General features: G+C 45.3%; 1 protein-coding gene across 1 annotated transcript in view; it reads right to left on the bottom strand.

The window, feature by feature from the left end:
- SCNN1B (sodium channel epithelial 1 subunit beta) overlaps window positions 1-12954 on the bottom strand; it is a 53468-nt gene that overhangs the window by 20620 nt on the left and 19894 nt on the right. Inside the window, 1 exon segment of the mRNA XM_034670259.1 lies at window positions 158-476. Coding sequence (XP_034526150.1) covers window positions 158-468 — 311 coding nt within the window. The 5' untranslated portion in view covers window positions 469-476.

Below are 12954 nucleotides of genomic sequence, written 5' to 3' on the forward strand. Positions count from 1 at the left end.
GAGGGGCAGGAAAAGAGGGAGGGAGGGAGGGAGGGAAAGGAGAGGTGAGAGGAAGTGGGGGAGTTAGGAAGGGGGTGGGAGAGAGGGAGGGGAAAGGAAAGTGGGAGGAAGGGAGGGAGGCAGGGAGAGCCAGCCCCGCACTCCAGGGACCACCTACTGGAAAGGGCTGGCATTGCAGATGGTGACGGCGGGGAAGTCCATGGTCTTGAAGCCGACTGAGAGGGACACGCTGACCTCCCAGCTCAAGTAGGTCTTGATGAAGGCGCTCCACTGCCAGCAGACCAGGGAGGTGAAGAGCAGCGTGATCAGGAACCACATGGCCTTCTTCTTGGGCCCCTCGCAGATGATGCGCTTGGGGCCGTGGGTGTTGGTGTTGTTACAGTACCACACCAGCAGCTCCTTGTACGTGTAGCCCGGGCCCTTCTGCAGCCGGTGCAGGCCCTTTACCAGGTACTTCTTCATGTGCATCGTGGCGCCTGTGCGGAGACACCCACGAGTCAGATCCAGCACCGGTCCTGGTCCTGCTGCTCATCCTTCCCTCCCCTGCTTGCTCTCTGCTCCCTCCTTTGCTGCTTCTCCCCCTTCTCTCCCTGTCCTCCTTCCCCATCCCTTCCTTCCCTCCTTCCCTCCCTCTCCCCCTTCTCTCCCTCCCTCCCTTCCTGCCATCTATCCTCCACCCATCCAACCAACCAAAAAGCATTTACTGAATGCCTACTGTATGCCAGGTACTGAATTAGTCCTTCTGGACTCAGTGATGCTCAAAACAAACAAGGTTTCTGCGCTCTGGGAATTTTTAGCCTAGTGGACAAGTTCCTCAAACTCTCAACTCCTTAGGTATTCCATCTGTAGAATGGGGACCACTGTACCTCAGTTACAGAATTGCTGAGAGGGTGAAACGAAGTGATGTGCAAACATGCTAAACACAGTGCCGAGCTCAGACTCCATGCCCACTATGTCAGCTACCTTTATTTGTCTAATTTTATTTTATTATTTTTTATCTATTTTATTTTTAATAAATTTTTTAGAGAGAGAGGGCATGGGGGAGTGGGAGAGAGAATCTCAAGCAGGCTTCAGGTCTACGTGGAGCTCGATCTCACAACCCTGAGATCATGACCTGAGCCGAAATCAAGAGTCCAACGCTTAATCGACGGAGCCACCCAGGCGCCCCATCAGGTACCTTTATTACAAGCTATTGGCAGGTGAGGCAGATGTTCATCAAATAATCCATCCAAAATGCGTAGTTACGAAACCTGGTAGGAAGGGTTGGGACCCTGTGCTCTGAGGTCGCAGAGGCAGTAAAGGGTGGTGGGGAAGAGCCAGGACTGTGGAGCTGAAATGTCTGCTTTGAATCTCAGCCCTGCCACTTTCTAACTGTGTGACTTTGAGCCAACCACTTTCCCGGTGCCTCAGTGCCCTGGTCTGTAAATGGGGATTATAACGCCTCTCCCTCAGAGGTTGTTGTGAAGACCTAATGAAAATATGTAGCGTGTGGATGAATGCCTGGCACCCCCCACCCCCACCCCAGTTCTGAGAGTCCCCGGAGAAGCTGAGTTAAATAACACAGAGTTAACTAGGTAAAGGGGAGTGGAGGGGGGCTCCAAGGGGGAGGGGACAGCAGGAGCAGGGGCTCTGGGTGGGAGGAGGGAGCCTGGAGAGGCGAGCAGGATCTTGTGGGCCATGTTCAGGATTTGGAGGCATGGAGGCGTGATGCCATCCGATCAGCCATCCGGAAAGACACGGGCTGGAACGAGGCGAGGCTGGGTCCAGACGCCTTGGGGGCTAGCTGTGGGTTGTTGAGGAATGTCTAACCCTTCTTTCTGAGACTCTGTTTCTCACCTGCATGAGGAAACAGGGTTCTTTTGAAGAGGAACCCAGATACGTGTCCCAGAGCCTGGCCCATGCCGGCTTCTCCGCAGTACCTGTTTCCTCTCCCCTTCTCCTGAGACAGAGAAAGAACTTGCTGCTGGAGCACCCCAGCTCCCTCCCGGGAGCCCCAGTTGGCCAAAGGCCACCTCCTTCTTGCAGCTGTCCTGACTCCCTGGCTGGAGGGACCCTCACCCTCCTCTCAGGGTGGCTCTGTGTGTCCTCAGGGGAACTGACCCTCCCCCAGTCTCAGTTGGTTTGAGCTGCCAGGTTGACTCAGCCCCTAGTCTGAGGGGTACTCGCATTAACCCCAGCGGGGATTGTTGAGATTCAATTCCGTGACTTTATGCTGGTATAATTGAGGCAGAGACCCCTTTTTAAACAAAGACCCCTAAGCCGGTGGTATTTGGTGCCACAAGTAGGGAGACTGCCTGAGAATTAAAGCCAACACAGAGGAAAGCAGGGCCACAAGATGGAGAGAGTGATTTCTGACAACCCTTGAACACCTGGATCCAGCCACTTCCTGAAGTCATTTGTTCCTGGACTCAGCAGATACAAGAACCAATACATTTTCTTTCTTTCTTATGCTGATGCAAATTGGGTGTCTGTCATTTGCAACCATTGGAATCTGAACAAAGAAAGAAATTCGCCTCGTTCTACTCTGTGTCATATCTACTTCGGCCTATGGCCTCTCATTCCTAAGAGATCATAAGCCCTCTGAGAGTAGCAGCTCTGTATTCCTGACAAGCCCAGAACAGTGCCTGGAAACTCCACCAAATGGCCAAATGGATAATGCCAGACCTTCATATCTAAACAGAGATCTTAAACTTGCTCAAGCATGTTCACTGCTGACCTAGTTTTCTGATACAATAATATCCCCCACCTTCCTGGCCAAAGCATTAAAGGCTTTCCCCTCCAATGCCTCTGCTCTCTGATGGAAATCAAGCTCCATGTGCCTGCTCAGGCCATCATGGCTCTAAGATGGACGTTCACAGATTAACCCAACCCCCATCTTTCCCTAGAGGGCCCATTCCCTGCTCTGGGAAAATATAGTTATAGTGATCATAGAAATAACAACTCCAAGGGCACCATCAAAGTACTACCATGATCGGGAAACTGGAAGGTGGTGCGTCTGTTATTTCATTCTTAGACATTATTATCCACAACTATAAACTTGGGAAGAACTGGAGCTTTGTCTGTCTTTATAGTCTAGCACCCCAAGGCCTAATAGGTGAGCAGCACATGAGGCGTCAATAAACTGCCACAGAAGAACCAGACAAAGGGCCTCTCTGATGTCTCCCCTTTGCCATTCTCATTTAATCATTCTGGTTCAGCCAAGGAGAAAGTTGGCTTGGTACAGACAGGCCCTAAGCATCTATTTAACGCCTGCTAATCTCCCAGATTACAATGAGGCCCCAGGCTCAGAATTTACCAGGCAATAGTATCTAGATGGAATTCACATCATTCTGTTTTCGCTGGGTTTCTTTTTTTGTAAAGATTTTATTTATTTATTTGAGAGAGAAAAGATTTTATTTATTTATTTGAGAGAGAAAGAGAGAGCACGAGCAAGGGGGGGAGGGGCAGAGGGAGAAACAGGCTCCCTGCTCAGCAGGGAGCTCAGCTCAACTCATTATGTCTTTCAGGTTCTTCTGATGCGGGACTCCAGGATCCCAGGACCCTGAGATCATGACCTGAGCTGAAGGCAGATACTTAACCGACTGGGCCACCCAGACGCCCTGATGGGGTTTCTTTTTAAGAAGGATCTCCTATTCTTGGTGAGAGATACTGGCCTTTGCTTTCCGTTCACAAATACACTTAAGTTAAAAAAAGAACAAAACGATGGGGCTCCTGGGTGGCACAGCGGTTGAGCATCTGCCTTCAACTCAAGGCGTGATGCCGGCGTTGTGGGATCGAGCCCCACATCAGGCTCCTCTGCTGGGAGCCTGCTTCTCCCTCTCCCACTCCCCCTGCTTGTGTTCCCTCTCTCGCTGGCTGTCCCTCTCCCTGTCAAATAAATAAATAAAATCTTTAAAAAAAAAAAAAAGAAGAAGAAGAACAAAACGGGAAATGCGTTTAAGGAAAAATATCCAGTGAACAATAGTACACCACGCAGCAAACGCTGTGAGAAAAGTAGATGATAACAGAAGTTTGTGGAATATACCGGCTTATCTCCTACCTCGTTTGGTCCTTTGGGCCATTAACCAAGTAAAACTCAATCAGTGCTACAAACAATTTTATGTTTTTCCCATCAGATTTCACCCCCAAGGTGATAGATGGTCTGTTTGGAATGTACACACAGCTTGTGTAGAAAGGTTTAACTCCGCTTACGGCTTAAACCAATCCAAACAAGCCAAGGGAAGATTGGGTCCGCTCATGGACTCGGAAGCGGCGGTCATGCTTCAGAGAGTCCCAGACTGCGTCAACACCTTGGCCCGAACTGTCGGTAAACGTTCCTGGCCTCAAATACAACAATGAATGTTGTGTACAACCGATTTCTTATAAGAGGAAACACACACTTGCTTTCGGAGACAAGTTTGTCCTGAGATTTGACTCAGTCTCTTGGTGGGAGGACAACTGGGAACACAGGTGCATGTCTTTACCTATTATCTTGACAAAGGGACACACAAATGCTCTTCCTGTGGTCCGTTCTTCCGAACCTTCTGAATGAAAGGTTGCAACTCGTGCAACCTAGGAGCTGTCTTGGGTTTGCAAAAGTGGTTTTTATTGTGGGCACAGTATTCATTTTTATTATTCTCACTTAGAAATAACTTTGTGGAGCTATAATTCATGTACCCTATCACTCATCCATTTAGAGTGTAGAGTTCGGTGGGTTTTAGTATATTCACAGAGTTACTCCACCATCCCAATACATTTCAAAGCATTTTCATCTCCCTCCCCCCAAGAAAAACTCTGTATCCATTAGGGTCACTCCTCATTTCTCCCTCCACCCTTCCCAGCCCCAGGGTCAGTCTGTGTCGATAGATTTGCCTCTTCGGGACATTTCATATAAATGGAACCATACCTAATGTGGTCTTTTGTGACTGGTCTTTTTCTCTTAGCATTATGCCTTTCAGGTTCATCCATGTTGTAGCATGGATCCGTACTTCATTTCTTTTTACTGCCAAAGAATATTCCATATTAGGGAATATACCACATTTTATTTATCTATCCATGCTTCAGTTGATAGACATCGATACTGTTTTAAGTTTTTGGCTATTTTGAGTACTACTGCTATAAGCAATCCTGTACAAGCCTTTGTGTGGACGTACGTTTTCATGTCTCTGGGGTAGATACCTACAAGTGCATATACCTACTGAATCGTACGGTGATTCTTTGTTTTCACCTTTTGAAGAACTGACACACTGTTTTCGGAAGTGCCTGCACTATTTTCAGATTCTACTAGGAGTGTACGAGGATTCCAGTTTCTCCACATCCTCTTCCAACATTTGTTATCATTCACTAAAAAAAAAAAATTATTCTAGCCATCCTAGCGGGGGTGAAGGGACGTCTTATTCTGGTTTTATTTGCGTTTTCCTGACAGCCAATGATGTTGCCCATCTTTTCACGTGCTCTTGGCCAATATAGACACTATATGGCCAATATATCTTTGGAAAAATATCTATTCAGGTGCTTTGATCGTATTTTAATTGGGTCGTGTTTTTATTTTTAGGTGGTATGAAGGTATGAATTATTTATATATTCCATGTAAGTCCTCTAGTGGATATAGGATTTGCAAAAATATTCAATTCTGGGGCTATTTTTTTTACCTCCTTTAAAGCACAAAAGTTTTTAATTTTGATGCTGCCCAATTTGTCTGTTTCTTTGATTGCTCATGCTTTGGTGTCGTCTCTAAGAATCCACTGCATAATCTAAGGTCATAAAGATTTATTCCTTTGATTTATTCTAAGGGTTTTATAATTTTACATCTTCTATTTAGGTCTTTGATCCAATTTGAATTAATTTTTTAAAAGTTTTATTTATTTAAGTAATCTCTACACCTAACGTAGGGCTCAAACTCACAACCTGGAGATCAAGAGTCACACACTCCTCCAACTGAGCCAGTCAGGCGCCCCTAATTTGAATTAATTTTTGTCAGTGGGGTGAGGTTCAAATTCATTCTTTGGCATGTGGATACCCACTTGTCCCAACAGCAAGACTATTCTTCCCCCCCATTTAATTGTCTTGTCATCCTTAGTGGTTTTAAAAAAATATTACTCAAATTAAGGGGTGCTTGAGGGGCTCATTCAGTTAAGGGTCCGACTCTTGATTTCAGCTCAGGTCAGGATCTCAGGGCTGTGAGATCAAGCCCCATGTCAGGCTGTCATCTGGGTGTGGAGCCTGCTTACAATTCTCTCTCTCCCTCTGCTCCTCCCCACCCCCTCTCTCAAAAAAAAAAGAAAAAGAAAAAAAATATTACTCAAATTAAAGAAAACCTAATGGAAAGGTATACCATGTTCATGGGTCATAAGACTTAATATTGTTAAAATGTCAACCCTAAATTAATCTCTGGAATTGATTCAATCCTAATCAACATACCATTGACTTTCTGCAGAAATTGACAAGCTGATGCTCCACTTTATATGAAAAAGCAAAAGAACTACGATAGGGGAAAAAACCCAGTTTTGAAAAGGAAGAACAAAGTTGAAGGGCATACACTATCTGATATCAAGACGTAGCATAAAGTACAATAATCAGAACAGTGTGATATTGGTGTCATGATGGACATCTTGATCAATGGAATAGGAGAGTAAGGACATAGATTTACAGAGTGCCGAGCTGACTCAATGCAGAAAGGATTGTCTTTTCAACAAGAGATGCTGGAGTGAATGGAGGTCCATGTAAGAAAAAGTGAACCTCAACTGCTACCCCACATTATACAAAAATTAACTTGAAATGGATCAGAGACCTCAACACGAGAGCTAAAACTATAAAACATCCAGAAGTGTAGGAGAAAATCTGTGCAATCTTAGGGTAGGCAAAGCTCTTTTAGATAGGACACTGACATCATGAATCACGAAAGGAAAAAAAAAAAACCCTATAAGTTGTATTTTATTAAAACAGTAAAATAATCTGTTCTTCAAAACACACTGTTAAAAAAAATGAAAGAGCAGGACTCTAGGAGAAAACACTTGAAGTAGCATGTCTGACAGAGAATTTGTACGCAGAATAAAGAATTCTTAACAATGAGTAAGAAGACAAACAACCTAACAAAATAATGCGCAAAACATTTGAAAAGACGCTTCGTACAAGGAGATACATGAATGGAAACCAGGGATGTAATGTATGGTGACTAACATAATATAATAAAAAAAAAACATTAAAAAAAATTTAAAAGATAAAAAAAAATAAAAGAGGAAAAAAAAAAGAAGATACATGAATGGCCCATAAGCACATGAAAAGATGGTTAACGTAATTAGTCACGGGGAAATGTAAATCAAAACCGCAGGGAGACCCCATTTCCCACCCCCTAGAAGGACCGACAATTCCCAGTGTTAGCGAGAACGTGGAGCCATTTAGACCTCTGCTTCCCAACTGGTTGGGATGCAAAATGGTACAGTTCGGCAGTTTCTCAGAAAGCTAAATGGATACTTATCGTATGACCCGCCAATTCCACTTTTAATTATCCAAGAGAATGTAAACATGTTCACACAAAGACTTGTACATATATATTCACAGCAGGCTTATTCATTAATAACCCCAAACTGGAAAGAAGCCAAACAGCCACTGGCAGGTGAATAAATAAATTGTGGCACATCCATACAATGGGATACTAGTCACCAATAAAGAGGAACTGACTATTGATCCATACACCAACACAGGTGGATAGAAAAAAAGGAAATGTGCTGAGTTTAAAAAGCACAACATAGAAGAGTACATACCATCTGATTCCATTTTTATGAAGCCCTAGAAAAGACATACTAATCTCTAGGGACAGAAAGCAGATCTCGGTGATTCCTGGGTCTGGGGTAAATACTGGATTGACTAGAAAAGCACACAAGAGAACTTCTGGGAATTGAAACTATTCTCTATCTTGAGTGAGATGGTGGTTAGTTGAATGTATACATTTGTAAAAACATTTGTTTTTACATTTGTAAAAACTCATCAAACATTGCTTTTTTTTCAAACACTATGTATATATATACATATACATATATATATATATTTTTTAAAGATTTTATTTATTTATTTGACAGAGAGAGAAAGAGAGCACAAGCAGGGGTGCGGCAAGCAGAGGGAGAAGCAGACTCCCGGCTGAGCAAGAAGCCTGATATGGGACTTGATCCCAGGACCCCGGGATCATGACCTGAGCAGAAGGCAGATGCTTAACTGACTGAGCCACCCAGGTGTCCCTCAAACACTATATTTAAAATGGAGGTAAGGTATTGTATGTAACATATTTAAAGTTCTAATGAAACACTTAAATCCATTGCTGTTTCACAATTATGAGAGTTCATATCTTAAAAATCTAGATTTTTATGTTTTCAAAAATCACAAATATCTGACAGTTGTCCCCATGTGGCAACATTTTACCCAAACTGAATAGTGGCAGCCCCCCTTAAGATGGAGCGTGTGCTTCCTGGCCACCCCATATCCCCCCCATTCTCTATTTTCTTATACTCAGCTCATCTTTACTCATTTTTTAAATTCCCTGCTTTGGCTTATGTGGACATCTGACTTTATGACCCCTGTAAATTGTAGGTCAGATGCTCTCATTAAAATCCCCTGCACTTATTTTTTGCACTAAAACCTCAATTATCCAAGGTCATCAGGGAATAAGAGTCCTGGGTAGCTGGGTTTTCATAGTTAATTGAAGGTTGGCCTGAAAATGGATTTGACTCTGGTTATTGAAAAATCTTTCATGTTTCTGACTCCGCTAGGACAGGCAGCCCCAGAACATGACTGACTCATTGTTCTTGAACACCTGGCCAGGATCGGAGTCATGGATGGGGTTCAATGTACCAGGCTGGAGACGGTGAAAAGGGTTTTTTAGGGGAGCAGTTGGAATCTCTCCAGGGGCCAGGACATACCCTGGGCATCATTTCTATTTATAAATGCAAATATTAGGTGCATTCCAGGCGCCCAGATTTTGGTCTCTAAATACCATTCCGACGAAAAGGAACCAGGGCTTCTGGGAGAAATGGCTGATAGCAGTTTTGGTGCAGGAAACGTACAGGCTGAGCCTGGGATATTTTTTTTTTTAAAGATTTTATTTTTATTTATTTGACAGAGATAGAGACAGCCAGCGAGACAGGGAACACAAGCAGGGGGAGTGGGAGAGGAAGGCAGGCTCATAGCGGAGGAGCCTGATGTGGGGCTCGATCCCAAAACGCCGGGATCACGCCCTGAGCTGAAGGCAGACGCTTAACCGCTGTGCCACCCAGGTGCCCCGAGCCTGGGATATTTTATACCAGAAAGCAAAGGAAGGTCTCAGAGACTACTGGGGTCAGTCAAAAGGACTCCTTGAAGGGGTCCTCACTGGCAAAGATGGGAGAATTTGAGCACCTTATAAAAAATGCAATTAATTGAAACATATTAAATGCATAAAAATCCATGAGTTCATTACAACACCTGGAAAAGGGGGAAGGTAAGTAGAACATTAATGTTATTGATAAATAAGAGTCAGGGCACCTGGCTGGCTCAGTTGGTAAAGTGTCTGCCTTTGGCTCAGGTCATGATCTCAGGGTTGTGGGCTTGAGCCCCGTGTCAGGCTTCATGCTCAGCTGCGAGTCTGTTTGTCCTTCTGCTCCTCCCCCTGCTCACACACTCTCTCAAATAAATAAGTAAAATCTTAAAATAAATGAATAAACAAATAAGAGCCACTAATACGTGGGTCCCATTCAGGTGGTTTTACCTGTATTGGGGGCCCTAGCAGCTATGATATTCCATAAGCTCCTTAATTTACTGCAAGAATCTGCAAATTTCAGCTCAAAATCTAGCCCAAGGCCCGTTTTTATATGGAACCTGAGGTTAAGAATGGTTTTTATGTTTCTGAAGAGTTGTTAAAAAAAAAAAAAAAAAGACCATATGTGGGGCCAGCGAAACCTAAACTGTTAACTATTAGGCCCTTTACAGAAAAAGTTTATTGGCACCTGATTTACTGTGTCCTATATGTTTGTATTAAGTAGAAAGATATCCTTAAAACAGGTTCCATATAAGTATCTGTAAGTTTGATTTTTATTTCTCCCCCCACTTGTTAATTCAGTATTTCCCAAACATCAGCCATTTGCATCCCACCCTCACACTTTTTGCTAACTTGCTGGAGCACTTGTATCATTATTCACTTAACGTATAACATCACCCGAACTCACTTTTTTTTGCTTAAAAACATTCAGCCTTGTACTAAGCAATACTATGAGTCCACTGCAATGCCGTATTTGTGAAATAAGTTTAATGTGTTAGCTGTCTTTTCCTAATACCTATTAAAATAACTTCACTCTTTAAAAAAGAGTCCCTCTCAAAAGAGGAACTTAAAATCATCTTGCTTATCACCCTTTAGAAAATTCTCTGTGGTTTTCTACCTGGCTGAAGGATTTTGTCGTATATCCTCATGCCCTCCTTTTAAGTATGTTGGGATAGGCATAATTATGCCCATTTCACAGAGAGGGTAACTAGAGCCAGAGGGACTTACCCACCGTCAAAGCCAGTCAGAGGCAGAGCTGGATACAGAAACCAGGTCACCTGGCTTTCAGCCACTTCTACCGACAGGGCTGATGGGACACCTCACTTCTTGCCCCTGCTCTGGCGGGTGTTGAGGAAGTTTGCAATGTAGCAATGGGGCCGGCCGCCTCCTCCACGAGTACATATGCACCCCATTTGCCCTAGGCTACGGCACACCGACATCTAGGGGTCCTCCCATAAAGTCACACCAGCGTGACTGATGGGATAAGAAAGTGGCCCCTCCAGGAGGGGAGACACGATGGTCTTATTTGAGCTGATGGGAGACAGAGAATACTCCCAAGGTATATCGTTAAGTGAGAAAGAGAGGGCAGAACAGTAGATAAAGCCTATGTGCATTTGTGTTAAAAAAAAAAAAAGAAGAAGGGAGATAGAAGTATAGAGACATTTACTGGGGTGGACATAGCCTATGCTCAGAGGCTACAGAAGAAAGCAGTAACATGAATTGCCTTCAAGAAGGGGAACTGGGTGGCGGGGGCGGGGGCACAGGCGGGGAAGGGAGGCTTTTGAAATCAGACTTACTCCTTCTGCATCTTTTGTATTTTGGATCGCGTCGATGTTTCATCTATTTGTTTATTCAGTCCATAAATATTTACTAAGCCCCTACTGTGTGCTCAGCACTGTTCTAGCAATAAACAACGAGTAAAGAAATCAATTAATCCCTGCCTCTGTACAGCCTACGTGCCCAGAGCGGCAGAACCAAAAAAATTAAAAAGAGCAATTACATTTGAGAATTTATGCTGATTAGAGTTCGGTCAAAAAAATTCTGTATGGCAGCATTAGATACACAGAGATTAAAACGTTTTGTAACACCAGGTATATCAGCCACGCTTTGGGGAAAAGCACACCTTTGCATGTCACTGGGCTTTGAGCTGGTGTAGTCATTTGGAGAGTATTTGGTAGTCTCTAGAACATTTAAAATGTGACAGCCGGGACCCAGTGGTTCTACTCTTGGTGCATGCAGGTGTGCATGCCTGCAATGTGTGGGTATGCGTGTGCTCACGTGTGTGTGTGTGTGTGTGTGTTTGCGCATGTGCGCGTGTGCTCACTGTAACGATAGTGCTTGCAACCCTGTAATTCCCCCGAAACTGGAAACGACCTCCCAGGCCCAGTGACAGGCTGCTGGGGAGTGGGTGGAGTGCAAACCCTTGGGTCACTGCTCCACGTTGTGGGGTGGCATCTGGGGGTGACACAGGGGCAGGTTGGTAGGTATCCCATAGTTTCACTCTGTGATGGGGTGATGGATTCCACAGGGCAGGGAGCACCCTCAAAGGGCAGTGAGGAATCCCCATCTGTGGCACAGATAAGTGCATCCCACAGCCCTGGGGAGGCCAGCAAACGCTGGATGTTAAGGACCCAGAAGTGACTTAGGTTCCCATCAGGGGGTGGATGGTATAGGGCTTGGCCTATGTTAGGGCAGTCAGACCCCAGCTAGGGCCTGGTTCTGCTGTCTCCTCAGGGGAGGAGACATATAATAGGACCTGGACCATGGACCTGGACCTGGACCTGGACCATGACAATAATAGGTTGGCCCTCGAAGTCTTAATTTTCTCATCTGTAAAATGGGGATAACAGTACCTGTGCCTACTAGGTTGTCAGAATTCAATGAGATAATGCGTGGGAAGTACATGTGCTTGGCACATAGTAAGTCTTGAAACATGGTGACTGTAATTACTATCGCTATCGTTGTTTTAAGGAGCAGAATTATTATTGCTGTCCTGGGGTGCTAGGCCTGTCATTCGTAGAGAAATGGCCCACTGGAGAAGTGGCACTCAGACGGCTTCTTGCGGGACTGGGTCCTTCCCTGGCAGGGAAATCCCACGGTCCCCAGATTTCTAGTGGTCCCCACAGTCCCCAACGGCTGGCAAGTGGCTTTCCAGACAACTTCTGTAACAGCTGCACCTACATCCAGCCTGGCCAGCACCAGCAGCCATGTACACAGCCACTGACGAGGCCACGTTCCACACCTGTCCCATATGAAGGAAGACCCAGGGGGCTGGGGGCCCCTCCCCTGGACCAGAGCCCTCCCTACCTCAGCAGGCGCCTTGGCCCCGGCATGCCTCCCTGCAGGATGGTGGGGAACCTCAGGATCATAAACATTCCTGCTCTGCTGACTTTGGCCTTGTGGGTTTCCCCATAAATCCCTTTGCTTAACCCAGACCTCGTGGTGGTGTAGATTCATTCCAACCCTCCATGCAGCCAGTGCCTGCTCTCAAGGATGCAGGCGGAGAGGCCGAACCTGGACCTGGAATACAGCATCCCTTCCTGCTTGCTAATTCTGAGCTACCTTGGGAAAGAATAGCTGCGGCTCCCTGTGGAAGGCCAGCTGCGTCAAACTGGGGGACAGGGGACCCCACCCCATGCAGTTTCCTCCCCACACCTTCTGGGATGTGTGTCCTGCAGATGACACTCTCC

Source organism: Ailuropoda melanoleuca, chromosome 10 (genome assembly GCF_002007445.2).
Source record: "Ailuropoda melanoleuca isolate Jingjing chromosome 10, ASM200744v2, whole genome shotgun sequence".
In the NCBI taxonomy this organism is placed as follows: domain Eukaryota; kingdom Metazoa; phylum Chordata; class Mammalia; order Carnivora; family Ursidae; genus Ailuropoda; species Ailuropoda melanoleuca.